This window comes from Dermochelys coriacea, chromosome 2 (genome assembly GCF_009764565.3).
Source record: "Dermochelys coriacea isolate rDerCor1 chromosome 2, rDerCor1.pri.v4, whole genome shotgun sequence".
Classification (NCBI taxonomy): domain Eukaryota; kingdom Metazoa; phylum Chordata; order Testudines; family Dermochelyidae; genus Dermochelys; species Dermochelys coriacea.
Genome location: NC_050069.1, coordinates 218,308,892 through 218,336,014, shown reverse-complemented (window position 1 = coordinate 218,336,014; position 27,123 = coordinate 218,308,892). Strand labels below are relative to the sequence as shown.

Sequence of the window (27,123 nt, the reverse complement as noted above, 5' to 3'; positions counted from 1 at the left end):
CATGGTTCCATCTTTTACTGTAGTACTGCTTCTGAAAGATGGCACTGAGAACTATCACTACAAACACTTGCTCTTCCTTGCCGTATGATAGATTTTCAAGTCTTTAGACCATTTAAAAGGGAGGCATCATAGTCTGGTGGACAGGCCACTAGTCTGGGATCCAGAGACCTGAATTATATTGTCAGCTCTACTCTTGACTCACTTTCAGTAAGACACTTCTGATAAAATTTCTAAGTGTCCATCAAATTTGGTTATCTCCATTTTGGATGCTTAGTTCAAAACAGGTGGGGAACTGCAGCTGATAAGTATACCTGAGAATCAGGCCTTAGATGTCTTCTCAAGCAGAACACCCAAGGGACCTTCAGTTTTGTTTTTTCTCCTCTTCTGTAAATTAGGGATAAAGAAACGTAACCACTTTTGGATAGCATTGCGATCTGCAAATGAAAACTGTTATGTAATACTAAGTAGTAGTAATAGGAATGATGGACCTTATTATTGTAACTGATATTTGGGAGGGTTCTTGTAACTAGACATAGATATAATGCAATAAAGAATTGATTTAAAATATTTTTTGAACTTTTGTGTTGCATGTCTGAAAACCTTACATAATTGGAAGGGTGGTATTAAATGCTGCCCTGAGGGAATGGTTGAACTAATTACACTTTTAAAAACTGAATGAAGAGTTAAATGACAAAGTGAAAATTCAAATGAAATATCCACAGTACAAGTTAACCTAATGGCAGTGGGTGACAAGTTAATTCAGGTAGCAGGGTCATTCATATAACAGTAGGAGTCATATTAGTTAATCACCTGCTATACTTGAGCGAAGAAAGTGGGGAGGATCAGATGACAGAAGGCAAAAAATAGAAGAGATCATGGAGGGAAGGGAGAAGAATTAAAATGAAGGAAAACATGCTGAGGGACTTGGGAAGGGAAAGTACCAATTGGAGAGGGAGGCCCAGGAGGCAGAACAGAATGGAAGGGAATATGAGGATAAGAAGGAATGGTCAAAATCTAGGGGGGAAAAGAATAAGAATGAAGATCTCAAAGAGAGAAAGAAATTTAACATTGGAGGAGAGAAAGTCACAGAAAAAAGAAAGAATAGATTCATAGATTATAAGGCCAGAAGGGACAATTTTGATCATCTAGTCTGACCTCCTGTATAACATAGGTCATAGGACTTCCCTGAATTAATTCCTCTTTGAACTAGAGCATAACTTTTAGAAAAACATCCAATCTTGATTTAAGAATTGACAGTGGTGGAGAATCCACCACAACTTTTGATAAGTTGTTCCAATGGCTCATTATCCTCACTTAAAAATGCATACCTTATTTCAAGTCTGAATTTGTCTAGCTTCAACTTCCAGCCACTGGATTTCATTAAACCTTTATCTGCTAGATTGAAGAGGCTATTTTAGAACATTTGTTCCCCATGTAAGTGCTTACAAACTGTGATGAAGCAACCCTTAACCTTCTTCTCTGTTAAGCTAAATAGATTGAGCTCCTGGAATCTATCACTATAAGGGATGTTTTCTAATCCTTTAGTCGTTCTCATGGCTCTTCTCAGTCTCCCAATTTATCAACATCCTTCTTGAATTGTGGACACCAGAACAAAAACAGTAATCCAATAGCAGTTGCACCAGTGTCAAATGCAGAGATGGAAACAGAGCCTCCCAACTCCCAGTTCATATTGCCCTCTTTATACATCCAAAGATTTCATTAGTCCTGTTGGCCACAGCACTGACCCCGAAACTCATGTTTAGCTGATTATTCAGCAAAACCTGAACATCTTTTTCAGGGTCACTGCTTCCATCCCCATCCTGTAAGTGTGACCCATATTGTTTGCTCCAAGATACATATCTTTACATTTGACTATATTAAAAAGCATAGTTTTTGTGTCCCGAAATACAGAAAAAAGGCAAAAGGAGGAAAAAGAGAATTAAAATATTTGGAAGTAAAATACACATTTTTGCGAGAAGTATCTTTTTCAGGAGCTTAGCCATAGGAAACAAAATCAGTAACAGAAACTGATTGTGTAAAGGGGAAACAGTACTTCACACATTTGCATTTCAAAAACAAAAAATTCTGGAATAAATATATGTTGACTTTTTATAGATCCTTTTCTAGCATCTATTAGACATTCACATTCCAGCCCTATTACTGTGTACTCCCAAAGCTTTAAATACAATAATGCAGACATCACCTGTTCTCAACCATGCTTCACTTGGTATGGAGGAAAAATGTGCCAAAATGCCAGAAAACCAGAATGCACATTTGATGAATAACCTCAGGCTTTCAGTGAGCCTTCTGGGATACATATTTAGACAAACAAAGGATAGATGATGTATAATGCTTAATAGGGCATGTTTAAGTGATATTTCGTATGATCAACACCACTTGTGCTATGTTTTTTCAAATGTATTATGGAAAAATCTTAAACTTGACAGGGTAAGGTAGAGTTAGAAATAGATCGCGTTATGCTGATATAAAAGTGTATACAACAGTACAATTATTAGGAGATTCTTCATTCTTTTCTTAAAGTTCCAACTACACAAACAGACACACAGATGTTCAAGTTAATAAACAGTGATTACCTCAAGGCAGCAGTTTTTCCATTTTTGTGAGTACATGTAACCTGCCGGGTCTGATATCCAATCTGTATGTCCCAATATTTGTTCTCTTGTCTGTTCTGTCTATTTCGATTCCTCTTTTTCTTAATAAGCTCCCGAGCTTCAGGATCCCGTACTCCTTTTTCTCTGTCCTTCTCCTTTTCTTTGTTCTTCCCTCGTTTCCTTGCTTGCCTTATATGTCTTGAGTGGGGCACTGAGCAGGTACTCCAGGATCCCACATTCAGGCTATGCATGCTTTCTTCAATAATACATGGGATAGAGTGACAGATCTGAAATTCAGTCAGGTTAGGGCAGGCAGAGCCACCAAACTGAGGTGGAGCAACAATGTGACGAGTTCGATGCTGAAGCCCATTGCCACAGGTCTTGGAACATTCTGACCAGGGGGAGAACTCTACCACAATACAGTCCTGACGGCAAGGGATGAGGCATGCCTGTTCCAGGCGTGGCTTTGGCTCAAAGTACTCGCATATGACATCCTCAGCAGAAACCCCATTTGATTTTTGGACACAAGTTACGTCTCTCATCTGGATTCCTTCTTCTCCTTTGATGCATTCCACTGGTTTTTCAAGATTCCTTGAAATAACTGGCTGGCACTGATTCCAATTGCCCAACTGCCAATCATACAGTTCTTTGTGCCAGTCACAAACCCTGAAACAGTTCTGTTGGTTCTCAGGCCTCTCTGTCTGTTTACAATTTGTGGGCAGTGTTGTCCATCCTTCCACGTGAGCACACCATACTGCCCGTGTATGGATACCACCTGGACCACATTCATCTCCCATACATCTTCCCCATGGACCTAGGAAACAAGATGAAAGCCACTGTAATATTTTACATTTAATTACTGCTTCATTATTAAATTCAAGATACAGCGAGAAAGCACAAGAATCAAGAGTGTATTCTTTCCCAATAGCCCTACAAAGTAGGGTCTTCGTATGATCTGAAGGAAAGAAAAGTTATTGATTTTCACCTATTATAGAGTACAATCTTAGAGAGCCTACATAACAGAACAACTGAGGGGTTATCCATCTGTTTTCTGGTCTTTTTTGTGATTATGCATGGATTTTACTACATAGTTTTCTTTTCATGTTGAATAATTAAAATATTTCTGCTCTTGGAGTTCATCAGGGATTGATCACATCAGAATTAAGACATTATACAATTTATTTGTCAAAATTTGTTTTGCCAGGAGAAAAGCTTCCCCACGGTATGTATAAATAATCTCAGCTCCAACCTACAAGCAAACTCTTCTGGAGATCAGATTTTGGTTTTCTGTCTAGCTTTTCCAATGCAATCCAACTTCATAGTCACATGCTATATAGTTCTTGTTTTTCTAAATTGTGTCAAATAAAGAGATTAATATAAAAAAAGATCTGAAAAACAGTGGTCATTGCAGATGATGCGAGACCTATTTTGCCAACTTTTAACTCCTCCCCGAACTACTAAAAAAATAAAAGAAGCAGAATAAGTAAGCCTTTGTTCTGAGTAACTCATGAAGAATCCTAGTGCAATATATATTCAGAGATGACGTCTTACCAGTTCCTGGCAATTTACAGAACAATAGAAATAAGTGATGAAACAGAGACAGTAGGTCTGCAATGGGCATACTTGTTTAGACTAATAACAAAACCATTAGAATTATCATGGATTTTAAAGTTCACAGTGTAAACAGTTTCTGTCGTTTTAAAAACAGGCACAATATTCAACAGAGCAAATTTACAAAAAATCCACAAGTTACATAAGGGAAGGACTGTCACTGTGTTTATTATGAAAGTCACTGCCTGTTATTTTCCTGAGTTTTACAAATTGATCAAAAGTGAAAAGATGCCATTTCTGTCTGCCAAAATTGCAAATCTGAACTAAGGGTGAAATATTATGATATTCAGGTATATACATTCTCAGCTATGACTTTATTGTTATAGTCACAAAATGAAAGTCAGACTTTTTGTATAGGTGTCTTTCTAAAACAAAGTATGAAAGATGCACAAGATTATATTACAACTAAAAAATAAACCTGTGCTGAATTTAGTGTTCTCTATTAAATCATTGATGCCCATTTACTCTACGTTGGAGAGCAAAGAAAGAAAATATAATCCAGCTAACTTTCTGTTGAAAAGCTGAAAAAAAATACTGACCTTAGTGTGCATTTACTTATGTTCTCATAAGTTTTCCTATGTACTCAGTAAAACGCTGTTTTTAATTTTTGTTTCACTCCACTGTGGAAGAGGAGAAAGTCAACTGTGTAGCAAAATTACAATCACAATTTCTCCATAGTACAAATATCCACCACTAAACACAAACCTTATAAAACCAGATGACTAACTAAGAAGTCCTTTCTTTGACAGAGAAGTTCCAGTGTCCACACACACACTGGAGGCCAGACAATGCAATCTTTATTTATCTGAATGACTCCACTGATCATAATGGGACTATTTCCATGAGTAAAATTGTAGGATTTGCAAGGTTGAGCCCTTGTGACAGTGAAATAATTTTAAACATCGTTTCATTTAGTGACTGGCAGGAGTTTGGAGACTCCCACAGACTTCAAAAACTTCCACTGGGAATGTTGCCTGTGATTCTAACATTAACTTCAGTGGGAATTTTGGAGCAGGCTTTCTGGTAAGATATGGGCTTAGTCTCCATAGCCCTTGCTAGTGTACTTTTAAACAGACTCTTGATTACAGTACACTGCAGAAGAGGCACTGTAGTTGAACAGTTTGCTTATGGATATTAAAACCTGAGCATTACATACATATATGATAGCAATGCCAGCTGGCAGATGGATTCAGCACATGAAAACTCCTGTACTGTTTTCTGCAGATTAAGTTTGAATGAGGGTTTCCAAGGTTTAGCTAGATACCCAGAAAAATAAATGTATGTTTTAAAGTACAAATACATTTCTGTTTCCATTTCAGTAAGATTACCTTAGTTTATCTCTAACCAGCCATCCACAAATGACATAATCATCATTGTATTCATTTTATTCTAAATATATTTACATTGAGCACAAAGCAATTGCATTTCCTCAGAAAATTGCATGGAGTTCTATTTAAGAACACCAACCAAGTCTAAAGGAAAAGAATAAAAACCTGCATATAATCACCAACTAAAGCAAGGATAGTAATATAATCACAACTGAACATAAACCTAACTCATTCAACTTGCAGACTGGAAACTCCTGTCTTATCACATCACTGCACCTTGTACATACCATATGTGTTCAATTAAGATAAACTCTTTTAAAGATCAGATCTTTGTCACTAAACTCCAGATGAAGGGTCACTATTTTGGCATTCATTTGAGCCTTGAAATAATCAAGTATTCAAGAGAGAGTGCACCATATCTAAAAATTGTTCCTGACAGCTGAGCATTGCTGTCCCATATAAATCTCATGTTCATACTAATCTAACTGCTAAAAATTGTAGTTAGGTCATTAAACACAAACTGCAATAATGTAAATGTGAAAAATGGTAAAAATGCTGTATTGGAAGGTGATAAATGGGCTCTGCATTTATCTGTGGCACAGTATGAACTAACTCCACAATTTTAGCTGCACCTTCTAGCACTGCTATGATGTCAATGGTTTTAACACAGCCATAAAATCTGCTGTCGGATAAAAGATGGCACAAAAGGAGTTAGAATAAAAGAATATTAAAACAAAACAAAAAACAACACAGAATCCCTTGTCTATTTTTAAAAGTTCTAAGCATATAAGACAAATGGGAAATGTATTAGTTCTGTGTGGGGGTTTTTTGGGGGTGGGTGGGAGTTATAAAATTGAAAATGGCTTCCTTTTAAAAATGAATGTTTGAAAGTTTTAACTTCATCAAGTGGGTGAGAACCAAAGAGACTACTCACATACTTCAAGTGAAGCACTGCACAATGTTTGCAGGAGGGGAACCCTTGTAAATTTCATCTCCTCAATATTCAACTGCACGGGCCAATATTTCTGCCGGCTTTCATGAGAATGTATTAATTTGGCCAAGGAAAAAATGTTGTAATTTTTTGCAAATGAATTGTATCTGAGGGCAACTGCCTTCAAAACTTCCTAAATCTGTAAATATCCACCACAAGAAGTTTCACTAATTTTCTTGTAGGTGAAATGGTGACTTTTTACCCGTGTTTATCTACCTACCTATCAATTTTAGGCCTTAATTATGTCTGAAGGGGAAGAAAAATACAAAATCTCAACGGAAGGGGAGAGAGAAGAATCATATGAACAAAAATAATGAATCAGGTCCTCCAAATCATGAGATTTTAAAAATAATAAATTTGGGTCTCTGGTTTATAAGCCTTTAAAATTCACATTTATAAGCTTTACTCTACAACCATGAGAACTCGATATATAGTATTTTTATTAATATTTTTTAAAAATACTGGCTGATACACCATTATGATCATTGAGTCTGACCTCCTGCACATTGCAGGCCACAGGATCTCCCCCACCCACTCCTTTAACAGACCCATAACCTCTGGCTGAGTTACTGAAATCCTCAAATCATGATTTAAAGACTACAAGTTACAGAGAATCCACCATTTACACTAGTTTAAACCTGCAAGTGACTTGTGCTCTATGCTGCAGAGGAAGATGAAAAAACCCCAGGGTCTCTGAAAATCTGAACTGGGGAAAATTTCCCACCAAACCCAAATATGGCGATCAGCTAGACCCTGAGCATGTGGGCAAGACCATCCAGGCAGACACCTGGGAAAGAATTATCTGTAGCATCTCAGAGCTCCCCTGCCCCCCACGGCCCCACCATCTACTGTACCATTACAGGCCATTGGAGATATTTGCTAGCAGTCGCAGACTGGCCACATGCCATTGTAGGCAGTCCCATGATACTATCCCCTCCATAAACTTATCAAACTCAGTCTTGAAGCCACTTAGGTTTCTTTGCCCCCCACTGTCCCTCTTGGAAGGGTTGTCCCAGAACTTCACTCCTCTGATGGTTAGAAAGCTTCATCTAATTTCAAAAATAAACTTGTTGATGGCCAGTTTATATCCATTTGTTCTTGTGTCCACATTGGTGCTTAACTTAAATAACTCCTCTCCTGCCCTAGTATTTATCCCTCTGATTTATTTATAGAGTGCAATCATATCCCCTCAGTCTTCTTTTGGTTAGGCTAAAACAGGCCAAGCTCCTTGAGTCTCATCACATAAGGTAGGTTTTCCATTCCTCAGATCATCCTAGTAGCCCTTCTCTGCACCTGTTCCAGTTTGAATTCATCTTTCTTAAACAATGGAGACCAGAATTGCACACAGTTTTCCAGATGAGATCTGACCAGTGCCTTATATAACAATACTAATACTTCCCTGTCTCTATTGGAAATACCTTGCCTGATGTTTCCTAGGGCTGTGTTAGCCTTTTTCACATCATCGTAGTGGCTCATAGTCATCCTGTGATCATCCTGTGATGACCCTCTGAGGGGCTCTGTTTTTTCCACCAAATGCATCCGATGAAGTGAGCTGTAGCTCACGAAAGCTTATGCTCTAATAAATTTGTTAGTCTCTAAGGTGCCACAAGTACTCCTTTTCTTTTGTGAAAACAGACTAACACGGCTGCTACTCTGAGAACAAAGTATGTTACCAAGAAAAATAAAACAAAAAATGCAAGTTTAAGCCGAATACATTTAAGAAACTGAATACAGGTAACTCTCACACTCAGAGATATTCTAATAAGCTTCTTTCACCAACTAGACTCCTTCTTAGTCTGGGCCCAATCCTTTCCCCAGTAAAGTTCTCGTTAGTTCCAGCTCAGGTGGTAACTAGGGGATTCTCACGATTGGCCACTCCCTTCTTTTCCACCCCTTTTATATCTTTGGCACCTGGCGGGAATCCTGTGTCTCACTTTGGGTTCCCACCCTCCCTTCTAAATGGAAAAGCACCAGGTTTAAGATGGATTTCAGTATCATGTGACATGTTCACATATCCTGTGAGACTTCATTACCCACTGGCTGGCACCAACGTATACAGAAAGGCTTAGAAATAAACAGAGCCATTTACAAACAATTGTTCCAGTTTACGGGAGCCATTAAGATCCCAAGCCACTATTAATGGCCCACACTTTGCATAGTTACAATAAGACCTCCAAGTAATACTTCATATTTCTAGTTTTAGATACAAGAATGATACATTCATACAAATAGGATGAACACACCCAGTAGATTATAAGCTTTGTAGTGATACCTTACAAGAGACCTTTTGCATGAAGCATATTCCAGTTATATCATATTCACATTTATAAACATATTTCAATAAAACATATGGAGTGCAACATCACAATTATATTTCATGGTGGTGGGGGAAGTATTCCTTTGTCTTATATTCATTTTCTGTTTGTATGATGGCAGGGGGAGTTAGTTTCTCATCATGTTTGAGGATCAAGCTCGAAGTATGCCATCCTCTACAAGACGAGTGCTCCTTCCAGATCCCACCCCTCCAGTAATCATCTTACATCTTGAAGCATGAGTTTTAGCACAATACTATTCTTATATATAATGTAAATCTATCCCCTCATTATTTATGCTTACTAAATACAGTTCGGTGGACTTCACAGCCACTTCTTATTCAGGAAGGAGTCTCCTCCTCCCCCACAGAATTCACCCTGCAAGGTAGGAAATTCCCTGAGAACAGATGGAATATTAGCATTGCACACTCGTACTGTGATCTTCTGTGGGTTCCAAAGCCTTATTCTGTTGATTTATAATTCTGCCTTTTACTCTACCTACCTCCAAAATAATCTCAAGACAGAGCTTTTCTTTTTGTAAAAGCCTGCTTGTCCATTTCTTGTTCTGATGGGTGGTTTTAGCACCAACAAATGAGCCATGTAAAAAAGAAACTATAAAATAGTTCCAAAACCAAATTATGCAAACAATAACTGGTAGGCATTCATTCCTATCTCTTAAAATAAGCTTGACTGTAAAATATGTCTACATCCTTTAAATAAGCTCCTTTGTTTTCCCCTACTGGATTAAAACAGGGTTGTTTATAGAACTGAAAATCCCCAGTGCAAAAGAACCATGAGCTGCACAAACCAATCACTTAGTAATGTTCTGTAGCATAATTTGCTGAACTGCACTTTTCTCCTTTCACTCTGAAGTAACATACAATTTTATAAATGGATTGCTGCTGAATACCAACCAATCATATTTATGTGAACCGCTGAGCAGAACTGCTTTTGAGTGTGTTTTGGATCATGAAGTCAAAGGACACTTAAGAATGGTGGCAAATTTGACCTATGTGTTTTACTTGCATCTGTTGGCAAAGTTCATGGAATTCTTTATACATTTAAAAAAAATATTGCAGTAGAAAAAAAACAGACTAAAATCACAAACTTGTGTGGCTTTTGAGATAGATGAAATTTAAAAAACAGAAATAGTTTTAATGATATAGATTCCAAAGAATTGTCTCAAACAAGAGTGAGAAAATACCATATTTAAATGTTAGACTAGTTTCATCTCAGGTGTAACATAATTGGCTTTAATGGAATTATTCCAGGGATGAATTTGGGTCATTTTACCAATGTTCTTTTGCACCAGGACACAGTAATGTACAGAACAATAAAGGTTAGATACATAGCATTGTTGTTTCAACCAACCTAGTGCTTATATTCACACATAGGACATTTATGACTAAATTTACTGAAAATATTGGCACTACATTAACAATAAATGCAAGGTAATAATGATCCATATTAGGGAACATCTTGTACAGGACATGTGCCTGCTGAAACATGGTTGTATAATAAATGGATCAATACTGAAGTTAATATTGCAGATTATTGGTTTAATTCATTTTTACATTAATATACATTTTATATATTAATATGTTTTGAATAAATGTGATCTTGAGTGCTGTTTGGCACAAAAGGTACGAAATTTCAGTAGGGTAATGGGGCAGAAAGCGCTCTGTGTGTGGGAATCCCATTTAAGTGGATAGTAAATTTGTTTGTGGAGCACCCACAGGACAGTGCTAGGTTGGGAGAGGCAATCAGCACATTGCTGCTGAAAGCGCACCTAATCTATTAATTTGTACAAGTCTGATAATTTCCATCCCTACAATGGCTGGCTGGCTCCCATTCCAATTTTATGCCCCAACACATACCACAGTGTGAGGTTACAGCTGCTATGAAAATCTCTTGGAGCATATAAATGACTCATGAGGGAATCAGGTAACTGCTTACTGTATGTATGGACCTCCCCACACACACACCTGCCCCAGTTTATTACACTGCAAATAAATAATTCACTAATACAGCACTTTTCATGCATAGATCTGAAAGCACTTTAGGAGGGGCAGTACAGTTTACAGAGGATGAAACTGTGGGATAGGGAGGTGAAGTGATTTGAAATTTTGTCATGAATCTTTTCAAATTAGGGTGCCCAAATGGTGCATCCAATTAGATGCAGTGAATCTGGTCCATGAGGCATTTCCCTGAGTTGGAGAATCCTCTGCTGGCAAAAATCTATGTTCTTATGCTATGATTCTGGCACCCAGCATAGGGGAAGTGTCAGGGAGAAAAAGGGCTGGAATAAATGTGTTTCTGTGCTGTGGCAGCCTCCAGATGCTGGAATAATCCCTGGGATTACTAGCCGGAGATATAATTTAGAGCAGGGATTGGCAACCTTTTGCATGCGGCCTGTCAGGGAAAGCTGCTAGCCGGCTGGGATGGTTTGTTTACCTGCAGTGTTCGCAGGTTCAGCCGATCACAGCTCCTACTGGCTGCAGTTTGCCATGCCAGGCCAACTGGGGCTGCGGGAAGCGGTGAGGGCCGAGGGATGTGCTGGCCGCCAAAGGTTGCCGATCCCTGATTTAAAGCATCTCCAAGGCTACTCTAATCTATCTGAGGGACCATCTACAGGATTGGGGAGGGAGGCTTGAAAGGGCTTCTTTGCACTCCCCCTTCTCTCTTGTTAAAATTCAGAATCTGAAACAGGAAGTCAGGCTTTCCCAGCATGATGTCCACTGGTAGCAGGGAAACCATCAAACCCCAAAGCTTCCTAGAAATCTTATGCATTTGGATTGTTATGTAAAAGAACCAAGAATTTAAATGATCAAAGGGCAAAGGTTATAGGTTAAAGTATGAATTTTTATGACTTCTGAAGTTTTCGTGATCATTTTCAATGTAGAAAACTAAAGGCATTTGTGTCACAAACCAATGTCTAAAATTTACACTTTCCTATTTGAAAATATAAGGGATTAATGGTCTGTTACTAGAGGAATGTATGTGAAAGTTATTTCTTTTTATTACAATTAATGTACAGACTGCCTGCTATCTACATATATATATTTGAAAACCTGCATTAGAAATGTTCTAATGTATTTTTGGCTTAGAGAGTATTACCAACCTTTGGAAAACTTTACAATCGCTCATAAATATGTAGTTAGTTTTATTCAAAAATTATATCAGTTTATTTATTAGATAGACCACATTGGATAGCATATATTGTATTAGAAATTTTAGTTTTGGAATCTCTTTAATAAATAATAACCCCAAATAATGTATACTGAGGTCCTGATCCTGCATGACTTCAGAGGTCCTCTATGCTAGTGTAGGGGATCTGCCGTGCACAGCTCATTGCAGGACCAAAGCCAAAGAAAGCAACCTGTGCACTATTCATCTGTCTGGAATGTGAGATGTATGGTATGTGTCTATTTGGCAGCTGAAATTGGCACTTTGTTGTAAAATTGTCACTTTACATCCATTGGAACTAAAGGATACAAACCTGATAGCTCATTATAGCAATACATTCCTCTTTTGGTCTGTGAAAAGAAAACATACTATTTTAAATACAGTAAATTTACTAATCATTAGTAAATTTAACAGGTAGTATTAATTTAGAGCTAGGTGAACTTCAACCAGATGACTCATTTCACAAGCATTTACTGACCATGCCTCAGTGAGAGTTACTATAAGGTTAGTTCCACAGTTAATCCTGAAAAATTGGTGTCTCAGTGGGTCTAATTTTGGTTTTGTTACTTTGTTAATTTTTAAACTCAAACTTAATGTGGAAGTAATCATTTCAAATATATTTCTAACCTTATAAGGAATCCTATGGCAGAAACAATTATGAGAGAAATAGTAAAACATTACTTTTCTTTTGAAAGTAATTTCTGGTACCCTCCTTATTTCAGCACACTGACCTATTTTCAGTTACATGCTATTCTGGTATTTTGAGTGTCTTTAGTAACTCAAAACTTGTTTCTAAATGTGTACTTTTAATTCTATGTGACTAAAACCTCATATTAGCACATACAAATAGAATTTGTAGATGCACAATTCTGTAAATAACAGGTAAACCACATTTTCTGCATGCAAAAGTGAGTTTGAAGGAATGTAAACAGAGTTTGTTTTTAGAAAATTGTCTCATAAGATGAAAGAGAATGAATCAATTTATTTCATCACATCTACGGGACTTCTAAGTCAAGATCTCATAGTCCAAGTATCATAGTGATGAGTTAACTAGAAATACCACAGACACAAAAAATAGATAAAATGTGCATTTTTGTTACAATTTTATAACATAATTCATATGCTCTGGTAACCATTTTGATGTGTATTATTCACAATGTATCATAATATATTGTTGTATCTGGCAAGTGTCATATTGAATGACTACTTGTGCTGTAATTGTATTAAATCACATTATACTTAAGGCAACCTTGGTTATCTTGCCATCCTTCTTGGAAGCCAGAGCAGCAGATAATATTCCTGCCACCTGAATGAAGACCATATTGAAGCTGAATTGCCAAAAGTCAATTTACAGCAGTAGGAATAAACTTTAATAATGTATGAAAAAGACTGATAGAACAGCTCTATAACCATATTCATCACAGTAAGGGGACAAAAGCCAAACAGATGATCAGAGGGAAAAAAAGTGGGCATCTGACTATTTAGGAGTTCTCATGCATTTAATTCAAATTTTGTTGGTCTGTTAGCTATGGCAACCTCCTCCTGGTAATTGGATGTAAAGCATGTATGTTTTAGGATTACAGGTTAAAAATCTAATAATCTATATTTATTTATGTAACTACTAATCTAAATTGTATAATATATGTGAGAGAGAACAAGATTACAAAAACAACAACATTCAAAGAACTTTATTAAGGATGTGAAGCCAAGCTAGTAAATGCCAGAATTAACACCTAGCCAAAGAGACTGAAGAGATAACACGTAAAGTGCATGCTATAGTGTTTCTTTGCATGATGAGCCAAGCAGCACTGCAGGTACTTTTTACATGAGAGGAGGAAGAAGATATAGAAAATTTGGCATAGACTGTGAATTAGCCTCAGAAGTACCATAACTCCAGTAAAAAAAAATTACTTATGAGAGGCCTTTGTAATCATAGTCAAAGACAATAATTCTACATACTTCACATGACTGATTTAATGTTGTAAGATCAAACATATGAATAAGGAGGACTGCAATATAAAATGAACAAGTGATATACAGACAGCTGCAGGAAACTAATTTAGCTTTAAAATAAATTATAGACATTTGTAGAAAAATGAAATTAGTAAAATACAGCTTTCTGCTAATTAATGCAGTAGGAGCTAGACCACGTGGCATCATTTGAAATGAAACCTAGAAATGAAAGTAATCAAAGTAACAATTTAAATGGGAGTCCAGACTCCTGCTCAGAACAAGTTCAGATATTATAGTGATGAAAATTCTAGGAGATTGGCCTAAGCTGCCACCATTGCTATTACTTGGACCAACAACAACAGTGGTGGGGAATTTTAAGAAAATATGTCTAGCACAGCCAAGCTTCAGAGAACATTGTCCTACATGTTATTGGAGCTGCTCTTTGTGTAGAGTCTTTCGGCACTCGATGCCCTGCTGAGGTAGTATGGGGTAGCTGTCCAGATTGCACTGATCATGGTTGAGGCAATGTGCTGTTTGTGGGCACGAACATTTTTGTATTAGGAAGAAAATTGCTGCTTTTGGACACACTTCAACCAGAGTCGTTTTACCACATTGAGATGAACGTGTCATGAACAGGTCACAAAAGCACAAAAGCATTAACGTGCCCTAATTTGTTATGCAATCAGTTCATTTCATGTTGTAAACCGAGAATCAGACAGGAGCTTGGTAGAATTTATTTACATGAAACTCTTCATTGTAACTGTAGTGATTTTACAACATAATTTTGTCATTTGTGATGCTTTGCTTTTTTACAGTAATCTCTGCAGAAGACAATAGTTAAGATTCTCTCTAAGCTGCGGGAGGATTAATATTTATTTTTGTTAGGGAAGAGGGAGTTAGGTGAATTAACCTTAATGGAAGTTTATTCTGAACTTTTAGGGAACTGTTACAATGAAGACAAAGCTCCAAGATAAAGACACCCCAGGCTGACGGCAAAATGATTTGTAGATACAATAATTTGTTAGGGTATGTCCCTAATGCTTTGGGATTGTGTTTTCCAGCTTGAGTAGATTGACATGCACCACCTCTGCACGAGCTATCGCGCTAAAACAGCAATATAGCTGGGGGAAGCACGGGCAGTAGCTTAGGCAAGCTAGCTGAGTACAAACCTGCCTAGACCTCCAGGTATGTACTCAAGCAGATAACCTGTGCCACCATCTGCACCATCCGCAGCTACACTGCAATTTGTAGTATGCTAGCTCGAGGAGAGCTTGTATATGTCTGTCAACCTGAGCTGAGACGCCTGCTCCCAGCCAGTGTAGAGTCTAGTCATACCATTAGGGTGAGAATGGCATTCACAACTATTGAAAATAGAGCAAACTACTACATTCCTTACACTGCTTTAGGTGTTAATGTGATCAGCAGTTAAAGGAGAAACATGGACCCACAAACTCAAATCCTGGATAGTAAGTGAAGGAAGATGAAAGTTTTCAGCTGCTTTTCATTTTTAAGAAAAATTTGTGCATCTTTTTTGTAATTTGTAAATCTTAAAGTATAGGGCCTAATCTTATTCCCATTCAGATGAATGAAAATTTTGCCATTGACTTCAATGGGAACAGGTTTGGACCCATACTGTATTTTTGATTAGGGATCTAGGTTTATCATCAGAAACTGAGATCTGGACTGAACAAAATAGTGAGCAGCCAAGTTATTATTGAATTTTTAGTATTTAAAAGGGAATGTATCTAGTGAGCCTTCTGGAAGACCGATTAGTAGAAATCTACTTTCCTTGAGTTTAGAGGGAAGTGACTATGAACCTTAAAAAAAATATTGCAGACTTAGACTATTCTTAGCTTTATTTCAGAGTAGCAGCCGTGTTAAGTGAGCTGTAGCTCACGAAAGCTTATGCTCTAATAAATTTGTTAGTCTCTAAGGTGCCACGGGTACTCCTTTTCTCTTAGCTTTATTGGAAGCCTGCAGAGAAGAGCAAGGGGATGGGGTGGACTGAGGTGAGGCGGGGATGAGCTGGGTAAAGTCAGAAAGATCCAGGACAAAAGTCAGAGGTTACAATTTTAGGCCAAGCAGCAAATCTCAAGAGGAGTCAAAAAGCCACAGATCAAAGAGTCGCTGAAGGACTCGGGAGACACAATTCAGAATATAAAGTGCAGCCCCTGATAGCTGAACCAGTCAAGCAACAGAATAAATAGCAGGCAGCAGAGAATGAAATATCTAGTATCAGAGCAGCAGCCAAATCAGGTATAGATCTGGTATGTGAAACTGTAGTAAAGTAAGCATGGGTATATTGTAATGTATTTATACTATCTAGATTTATTTTAAATATTTATGGTGATAATGAAGAATGAATGTTATTTGGGACCAAGTACTTTTGTGACATTAGCAGAATGTGAAAGATAAAAAAGGGAAAGCTTCTGGGTATCAACAATGTATGTACATTGTATACCACAATATGATGAGGGATGCTAGCAAAATGCCTAAATGCTGGATATATTCTTGATAGTTCATTTACACAGAATTTGCTATGTTGCCAAAATGGGCACAGCAGAATAATGTTGTGATAAATATAAGGGTGCTGTTTAATAAAAGTTAATCCTGTTTGGGGATCTCTCACTAGCTGGTGTTTCTGTACAAATTTTTTGATTAAATGCTCGCCAATAAGGGACCGTCTGGAATGAAGATGGCTAATTATGGTTACCTACCAGCTTCCACTTAAGGGCAGTTAAGGGGCACTGCCAGAACTATTAGCTCTGACAACACTGACTCAGTTACCCAGACAGCCCACTTCTGTGGTTTGAAAAGGAGGGGCTAAAGCCACTAACACTTGAAGAAGACTGCAGGAAAACAAAGAACACATCTGGGCTTTAAAAGGACACTTTCTTGAGCGTGTAGGGGGTGAACCAGACAGACACAGAGATAGAGGACCGATCGGGGGTGTCGGAAAGAGACAAGTATATTCAGGTCACCATTATGGGACAGCAGAACTTTGGGTTAAAAAACAGACATGTGTACAGGTTGTTTTAACATCCTCTTTACACTAATTCTTTGTTCCAACGGATATATAAAAAATATTTTAAGAATTTTATTGGTCAGTATATTGCTGGTCACAGGTTCCTGAAGGGAGGAAACACTGGTGCCTGAAAGCTAGTCAGGTGTGCAGGGTGATGGTGATTGGTATACAGGGGATGCTGTAGCCAGGTTCTGGTCTAAGAGAGGGAGAATTGTGAGATCAACCCTCATACAAGTAGGGGAAGAGGCCTAATACCTGAGAGAGCTACATTCAGAAAGACCAGAAAGGGTACAGAGATACCACTAGCCCCATAATGGTGCTGGCTGTATTTCCCTTTATATATAAAGTGTGTATTTTTTTAAGCATTTGTATCATACAATTCCACTGACGACTTCTATAGCACATTTTTAACATGGCATCTAAGAAACCTGCTATGATGAAAGTCCAGGTAATAAGGCCTGATTGATAGATAAATGTTTAATTTTTTTCATCTTTCTCATCCTTCCCAGAATCCTCTGGATATGCCATCATTTGCTGAATGTATTGTGCTTGCACACTGACACTCCTTTCACCATGATGTGGGGTTGAGGATGTAATCAATGTTACAGTTTAAATTATTCTAAAACTTGAAGAACACGATGATCCTGGTTCTCTAGATGACAAAGAAAATATGATTGAAAACTAGTTCAGATAAAGATGCAGCAGTTATTGATTTAGCTGGCCCTCCAAACTGACGATTCCTCCTGGACTCTAATGGCTATATTTTTTTAAAAGTCTGACCAAGTTGGTCAATGAAAAACAATGTGTGTGAAATTGCACACTTAAATAAGTACGCACATGTAAAAGGTCATGTAGATTTTTTTTTACTAGCCACAACTACAGAGAGATGTAAACGTACACATTTTCAATACAACTGATTACTTTGGTTTTAAGGAGAACTGAAGGCTTCAGAAATAAGCTGATTCATACCAAAAAAGATTTATTTCTTGCCAGTGAACCATTATTAGTGGCACTGAATTCCTGAGATTGTTTGAAAAACTACTTTATCAGATGACAAATATGGATCATGGATCTTACCCCATTCACTTTTAAAATCTGGGCCAAAAGAGTCTTCTAGTGTCCTCTGGGTATATCTATTCCTAATCCTGTTGATCCTAATCCTACTGAGCCTATAAATTGACAGACCTGTCTGTTGAACTCTTCTAACCTCAAAAAAAGTTACATAAAAATAAAATATAAACACAGTAATTGTTAACATTTGACATAAAAACAAAGATGTTCTCAGATAATGTTTCCCTTATTAAGCTCCTAACTACTGGAGCAGCAATGGGCCCATAATTTGCTCACCAAACTCATGAGTAGTCCTCCAGTTTTTAATTGGATCACTTGTGTGAATAAGTCAAGAAAAATGTGTCCCATGATACATAATTTATAGTTACAATATTCTCCAGTGGAGAATCATCACTGCTGCAGTACCTAGGCGCACAGAGTGTAAGAGAGCTTTAACTCCCATCTTATAACATCTTATGTTTAATTTCCTTCACTGATTAAATAATATAGTAACTTACACTGATATTGCTTTACAACGGGCACTGAATGATTCTCTCACTGATTACAAGTTTTGACAGAGTGTGGAGTATAATTTGTATTATCATCAGTATAAACATAATACAGAACGTAATCTGTAATACATCATTATAATCAGTATAAACATAATACAGAACGTATCTGCATGCTTAATATTTCTTTTAAAATATATAATGCCAATTCCTTGTTCTTCTGCCTGAAAAATCTGAAAACTAACTGGTTCAGAACTTGGGGGGGGGAGGGGGAAGAGCATCAAAACCCCTTATAAGTTTATATATTTTTTGTTTATAATTTTTATGTCACTGCTTTGGTTGAACTGATTGCAATTTTTAAACAAACTACATCAGAACTGACAATTTGTATATTACATTTCTGCCCATAATTTGAATTTACAGAGATAAAAAACTGTGACAATAAGTATTTATAGTGAAAACACTGACAGCCTCCAGAATGGTTGGTGCAATGCTATAATTTAGTGCATTTGCTACTGTGTGTATATATAAATAAAAGACTGACAGACAGCTCATTTTGAAAAATGATGAGGTTTAGCTTTTTTGTCACAACCTGTTCCTTTTGGTTTGCTATACCATAAGCTGGTTCTCAATAAAAATAATATTCAACTTCTTAAACGTTCCTTCCTCAGAAGCTTTTTATTTAGCATGGATTTGTATCCTCTAACTATATATATTTTCTACCATAAAATGTAGCCTAGGAGCAGCAGCCAAAATGAAAATTGAATGCATACAAGAAAGGAATACTTAATTTGAGTGTATAGTTTAAAAAGAGACCGAGCTTTCTAAATTTTGCAAAGTAATTACATGGCTTTGAGTTTCTAGTGACACTGTAATAAATACTCTTGATTTGTGAGATATTGAAAACATATTTTTCTCTTTTGGTCTGTTTTCACAGAAAGCTAAATCCAAACCTTTCTTGGTTTAGTTAGAGATGGTGTTAAAGCATATTAATGCATTAATAAAGTGCCCCTCTTTTACGTTGAAAAGTTGACTGAAAAAACACTAACATTTCTCTCTTAAAAAAAACAAACAAACAAAAAAGTTGCTTCCAGTACACAGTAGACACTTTTGAGAATTTAGTAACTAGGCTGTAGGGCTTTATTACCCCAATTGAATTATTATTCAATTGCTTTGCTTGAATCCCCTTCTCCCACCCTTCAGCTGATTTTATCATTTCTAATTGTCAAATACTCTGAAGCAGGGACGGTCTCCTCCTAATGCAATACAGCACCTTGAATATTTTAGGCTGGGGTGGGCAATAATTTTTGCAGGGGGCCACTCCATGAATTTTGGTAAGTTGTTACAGGCCGCACATTTCTACTATATTAACGGAGGGGGTGCAGTGTCTGGGAGGGAATTTGATGCAGAAGAGGGCTCCAGGAAGGGGATTGGAGTGCAGGAGGAAGTGCAGGATCTGTGAGGGAATTTGGGTGCAGGAGGGGGTTCTGACCTGGGATGGGGGTTGGGGTGCAGGAGGGAGTGCGAGGTGCAGGCTCTAGCTGGGAGATGCTTCCACAGATGGGTCCCAGCCGGCTGCGCAGCAAGGCTCAGGCAGGCTGCCTGCATGCCATGGCCCCACACTGCTCCCGGAAGCAGCTGCGGATGGCCCCTGCATCTGGTTGCCAGCCCCTGGTTGCCAGCCAATGGAAGCTGTGAGGATGGTGCTGGGAGCCAGGGCACTGCACGGAGCCACCTCCCCCATCACTGGGGGAGCGCAGAGACATGCCAGCAGCAGTCGGCCACTTCTGGGAGCGGTGTGAGGCCACAGCAGGCAGGGAGCCTGCCTGACGCCCCGCTGTGCCACAGGACTTTTAGCTGCCCAAAAATCGCGAAGGGACAGCCAAAGATCCTGGTGGGCCAGACAGAAATGTTAGATGGGCTGGATCTGGCCCGCAGGCCGTATTTTGCCCACCCATTTTAGGCTGTGATACATAGGTAAATAGTGAATCATTGTATATCAACATTACTATTAAGGTCAGCTTTAGAAACATTAGAAACTCATTAGTTTGATGATGGACTGTTCTCTTTGCAGGGCTACTGAGAACAAAGAGTAGATAATGTACTACGATATGTAGCAATTTTTCTTCAGTACTGCAAAGGTGGAACAAAGTCACTTTGGTTAACTGAGCCTATTTATGCAAGTTTGAAATAATTCTAATAATTATGACAGTTCTGATCTTGACTAACCAGTTGCAGTTTCAACTAAAGCTCCATTACAATAATTCTTAGCAGTGAGAACAAACCCCTTGACTCAATTCAATGTTGGTGGCAGCAGAACTGAAGTAGTTCGCTTCTTTAGGGGACGGAAAGTTTTGGAAAGCCCTCTTCAAGACCCACTGTGCATCATAGAGGCTATGATTTGCTTTGTAGGGATTTATAAGAACTTTTTTCTTGGTTTTGAGTTATATGTTTTCACTGCCTTCAACCATGAATTTTGTATTCAAACTAACTCAAACCTCAAAGCAAAATTCAGTAGAAAGTTCCAAATTTCACCAGATTTCCATAATAGAAAACCAATTATTTTGCATGATTTCCATTTAATCAGGCCTGATACACTGAAAACAGGTTCCAGATAGATCAAGAGCTTCATGAATAGGAATGCCAGGCATCCAGTTTTTTACCAGAACATCCAGTCGAAAAGGGACCCTGGCGGCTCCAGTCGGCACGGACGACTAGGCTGTTAAAAGTCCGGACAGCGGTGCAGTGAGGGCCCAGGATTAAGGCAGGCTCTCTGCTTGCTTTGGCTCTGTGCGGCTCCTGGAAGTGGCCGCCAGGTCTCTGTGGCCCCTAGGTGCATGAGTGGGCAGGGAGGCTCTGCATACTGCCCCGCCCCAAGTGTCGGCTCTGCAGCTCCCATTGGCCAGGACCCACGATCAATGGGAGCTACAGGGGCAGTGCCTGAGGGCACAAGGGCAGCGCACAGAGCCTCCCTTTCCACCCATGTTCCTAGGGGCTGCCACTTCCTGGGAGCTGTGGTAAGCACCACTGGGACCCCACACCCTGAACCTCCTCCTGCACCGCAACCCGTTGCCCCAACCTGGAGTCCTGTCCTGCAACCCAAACCCTTAATCCCTGTCCCCACCCCAGAGCCCACACCTCCAGCTGGAGCCTGCACTCCGAACCCGTTGGCCCTAGCCTAGAGCCCCCTACTGCACCCCAAAACCCCTCATCCCCAGCCCCACCCCAGAGCCTGCACCCAGAGCTGGGGCTCTCACCCTCCCACATCCTGAACCCCTCATTTCTGGCCCCACCTAGAGCCTGCACCCCCAGCACAGAGCCATACCCCCTCCTGAACCCCAACATCCTGCCCCAGCACAGAGCCCTCTCCTGCATTCCAAACCCCCATCCCTAGCCCCACCCCAGAGCCCACACGCCCAGCTAGAGCCCTCACTCCCCTCCCACACCACAACCCCCAGTCCCAGCCCAGTGCAAGTGAAGGGTGGGAGAGCAAGCAACGGCAAGAGGGTGAATGGATCAAGCAGGGGGCGGGGTCTCAGAGAAGGGAGGGGCAGGGGTCAGGCCTAGAGGGAAGGGGTGGGGTAGAGGTGTTCAGTTTTGTGTGATTAGAAAGTTGGCAACCCTACTCATGAACCAGAGGCCTTGTTTACAACTGAGAAAAACCTAAATATACCAAACGGTGACCAGACATCATGGAAGCTGCACTGGTACTGATCTCTATGAGTATACATAGAAATGCAAGTGTTTGCACTAATTCAGCTAACTTGTAAACAGGGTAAACGCCAATTAGCTCAATTGGTATAGCACTGGTTTGCCCTCTTTTCACTTAGTGATCAGAACTTGTGCAGCTACACTAATTACTGGCCACTGTTTCCTAAATTGGGTCTAATTGGTACTCAATGTACTCAGCCTTGTTATGAATCCTTGTAATGAAACCTAAACCCACATACATTTCCTTGGTTTTATGTTTCATTGTTAAAATTTTGCACATTTCTAGCTACTACTCATGTTGAAGAATATTTTGTGACTTTATGGTATGCTAACCATGATTTTCTTAAAAAAGTAAAAACAGCCCAATATATTGAATAAAGAGGTGAAAATACTTGTCTCAATTAGAAACAAACTCTTCAAATGAGTGGTTTTTATTTCGTGCCTCTGTCCAGTTTTCTGTGCTTGCATTTCTTTCCTTCCTGTCCGCTCAATTCCTTGCCAGCATGCTGACAGCAATTACGGCTAGCTGTTGTGAGAGTGACACTACCACAGGGTACATCAGTCAACACAAACAACTCTTCAATAATGCCTAATGGTTTATAATCCCAGTCTTGGTGTTTACAGAAACCCAAGATCAAACTAGTCATAAACAGTCTCAGCTGAGACATCAAGAAATTCACTACTACAGTTTTTATGATCGTATTCAAATAGCCCGGTAATGCCAGACATTCAGTTCATGAGCAGTATCTTTGTGCATTAGAATTAAGGGTCAGATTTACTGTTACTAGTAAATAGAACTCAGTGTCCTGTTTCATTGCCCCTGCCAGCACATATTTTCCTCACACAGTCTTTTCCTTTGTATTTTCTGCAGGGGACCAGAAATTCACCACAACTCCCAAATGTACCAGAATGTACTTTAGAACAAGGGAGCAGGAGTCCCAGAAAATAACTGTTCCTAATTGTCAACGTTGGTAAAGCATTGCACCTTTATAACTCATCAATGACTAAAGCCTCTTCCCAGCTCCCCTCCTGTTTTCCTGAGGAGGTAAGACAGACCTTCAAAAATCAGCAGCAATTAGAGGAAGAAAGGAGTAAATGCTTTGTGGTTGGTTCTCTGAGGCCTCTGGTATAAAAATCTCCAAAGGAAGACTGGAACCTAATGAATATAGCTTTGATAAAAATCTGGAACTGCCCTTGTCCTTTCTAGTAGTTTATCTGAACAGAGAGAGTGCTCTCTACCTTACTTGCCAGTTTTGTAAAATTGCTTATTCTGATTATAGAACATTAAATAAAGCTGAAGTTTTTATTTTTTGATCATTTACTGCTAAATATTTCATTACTGAGATTGTCTAAGTGTTACAGTGAAATAACATTCCAGTCATAAATCTTTTGAAGTGCACTAAGACTTTATATCTGCCTGAGAAACATTCTCCCAAGCACATCCTCCACCCATTTATTATTCATGAGCATCTCTAGTTTCCCGAATTCCTGTGAAACCTATTTTCAGTTTTTTGATGACAACTTTCCACCTAAAATCATGCTGTTTTATCATATAGATATAGTACTCAAATTAAAGAGATGGAAAGGAAAGGCTTCTAATCCATGCTAATATATATAAATAGAGGCATCACGGTGGCTCAGACTAGGATAGATTTACATTCATTTCAAGGTCTCATCAGGACAACAGTGTAAAGCCATTCACTGTATCGTGTGTAATAATTTCATATGAGTACAGCATAAACACACATTTTAATTGCAGTCATAACTGAGATAATGAATTATCTCCATAAATTCAATTACATTGCTCTTTTCCTTCTGATGAACATATACTAATGATATTAACATGAGAGTATAAGTATTCCTTTGTCTAATTTTTGATGGCATGCATAAAAATAGACCTGTTTATTTCACCTTTCTTTGCCAAAGAGCTTACTTTGTTTTATAAAAAAAAGTCATAAAATATTAATGCAGCCAGCTGTCTTGACATCTTAGCCCATATCTTCGTACCAGTTTTTAAACAGAACTGAATATTAGCCTCCACTGTCGTTCTGCTTAAAAATGGATCGTGTGATCTGGTCCTTCATTATCAATCTTGGTTTTATTACAAGAGTCGGGAAGACTTATTAAAAAGGAGACTACTAGGTCATCAACACCAAAACTATAAATACAAAACAGTTCAATGTGCATCATTACAGGAATACTTAGATCCGAGAAACCTCTTGGAGGTAACCTGTAATTTCTTAAAAAGAGGACCGCAGCAATATGCTTCTGATTTATTCTTTCCTGTTAGCCTAGGGAAGTGTATGTTTCATTGTTCGTACTAACTTTGGCCCCAATTTTGGAAGTTACTCCACAGGGTTACTCCCATACAAAGTAGGTGCCTTTCAGAGGGACCAAATGGAAACTGGCACCTCCTAATTTGGCAGACATATCCTTAAGGGATAACCAAACAGAATTGTAAAGGTCTCAGGATTTGTGTACACTAGAAAGGGTTTGTTGGGATAGTTATGCCAGTACAGCTATACTGGCAAACCCTCCTAATCGAGACAAGTTTATATTGGCAAAAGAGCCATATAGTGTATAGTTTACACCAGTTCTCAGAAAAAAATAAGCTATACTTTAACTTATATACTATATTATAACCGTATCATCTCTGGGGCCTTTGTTTAACATAGTTATGTTGGTAAGGGGTAAATCTAATCCAGGTCGATATGCCCACACCTTGAATACTGTATGCCATTCTGGTCACCCCATCTCAAAAGAGATATATTAGAACTGGGCAAAAAAATACAGAGAAGGGCAACAAAAGTGATTATGGGTATGGAACAGCTTCCATATGAGGAAAGATTAAAAATACCGGAACTATTCAGCTTGGAAAAGAGACTACTAAGGGGATATATGATAGAGGTCTATAAAATCATGAATGGTATGGAGAAAGTGAATAAGGAAGTATTATTTATCCCTTCACATAAACTCACCTAATGATCACCCAATGAAATTAACAGAAATTTGCAGGTTTAAAGCAAACAAAAAGGACGTACTATTTCACACAAAGCACAGTCAACCTGTGAAACTCACTGCCAGGGGATGTTGTGAAGGCCAAAATTATAACTGGGTTCAAAAAGGAATTAGATAAGTTTATGCAGAATAGGTCCATCAATGGCTATTAGCCAAGGTCAGGGATGCAACCCCACGATCAGGGTGTCCTAATCTTCTAACTGCCAGAAATTGGAAATGTATGCCAAGAGATGGATCACTCAATAATTGTCCTGTTCTGTTCATTCCCTCTGAAGCATCTGGCATTGGCCACTGTCAGGAAGAGGATTCTGGGCTAAATGGACTATTGGTCTGACCCAATATGGCCATTCTAATGTGGTAGGACTGATCATGTTCTCCCCAGTTATTCTGAAAACGATAGCAGAGATGTTGACTGTCATGACCTGAACAGGTCTGTTATTCATAGAAGGAGCAGTGCTCCAAGTCCTCAGTTTAATCATTGTGCTTCATCTGGTGGATGCTCTGCTCTCTCTCTCTCTTTCTGGTATCCCTGAACTGAGTCCAGAAGATCCCTTAAAAAAAATCTGATTCTCTGCATTTTTCAGTTGTGGGAGTTGAGAATTTACAATTGGACCTGATCTTGCCAACATATGAGATATGGTGAGATGTTGAGAGGATAGGTATCTTATGAACTCTGGATGCCTATGTAAAATCATAATTCCAAATAGGCTTCAATAAGAACTGGATTTTTGTTTCTGACACAACCCTTGTTCTCCACTATGTTCATTTGCTGTTAACGTTCTTCTAAAATGAGACTTTACACCTGAGATTAAACAAATGATATGCCTGTGCTGACGTTTCCCCAGACACCACGTGTCTATACTTGTCCTAAATCCAAGATGCACAAGGAAGCGTATATCTCTTTGTGTTTGCTTCAACTTTTGCTCTGTACAGAACATCCCGCCCACAGATCCTGCTGAACACCCCAACATGACATTAAACAAAGGGAGAGCAGGAGCCAGATTTTCCTTTTCCCTCTGGCTCTTCCTGGCCTAGCTCACTCCTGAAGCCTGCCAGGGTACCAGCTGCTAGAAACATCTCAGAAGGGGAAGCAGAACTGAGGGGACAATCTCCCCACAAAATCAAATGCAGTCCTGGGATATGACTGAGAATTAAACAGGGGACATACTATTAACAAAATTAATAGTTTATTTTAAAAAAAATTAAAGTTTAGAATTCTTAGAAAAGATCTGCAGCACAGAGATCTGATTGAGCAGCTGGCTGCTGTGGAGGCAGAAAAACTGGAGGGAACTTCAAGAAGTGGGCATTCGCCTACTGCAAGTGACTGACAGGTCTAGTTCTGCCTCCCAACTCCAAGCAGGTTGAAGTATTTGTAACAGACCTCTGAATCTTTGCATGAAGAAGCATAAAATATGGCAACAAGCAGAAAGGAGTGCCTCTGTGGTGCTTTTTGGTATAGTAGGCATAAGCAGGGAAGAAGCTAGCCATTTATTGGCCCCTTCACCCTCCAAAAAAGCATCCAGGATTTGAGAATAGTTGAGGCTCTACCTGCTAACCCCTTAAAGACATCAGAGGGGAGAGTAGGTCACCCATCAGAATGTGTGTGTGGAAGGGGACTGTTAGCTCCCGGGTTCCATGGCTTGGAGCTCTGGGATACCCCCTTCACCTGCAGCAACTGGGAGCTTTGAAGGCCCCGCCGCCCTCAGCGATGCAGAGTTCCAGGGTACCTCCGCTCCCCGCGGCAGGTGGGAGCTCTGGGAGGCCCCCCACTCCCCGGGGGTTGTGGTCTTGCCACTTGCATCCACCTGCAGCTATGG

General features: G+C 39.1%; 1 protein-coding gene across 4 annotated transcripts in view; it reads right to left on the bottom strand.

Moving 5' to 3' along the window:
- The window catches only part of THSD7A (thrombospondin type 1 domain containing 7A), a 437,038-nt gene that overhangs the window by 218,373 nt on the left and 191,542 nt on the right, over nucleotides 1–27,123 (bottom strand). For all 4 annotated transcript variants that reach the window (XM_038392700.2, XM_038392699.2, XM_043509245.1 and 1 more), the window contains one exon: nucleotides 2,595–3,426. In XM_038392700.2, coding sequence (XP_038248628.1) covers nucleotides 2,595–3,426 — 832 coding nt within the window. The remainder of the gene's footprint in view (nucleotides 1–2,594; nucleotides 3,427–27,123) is intronic.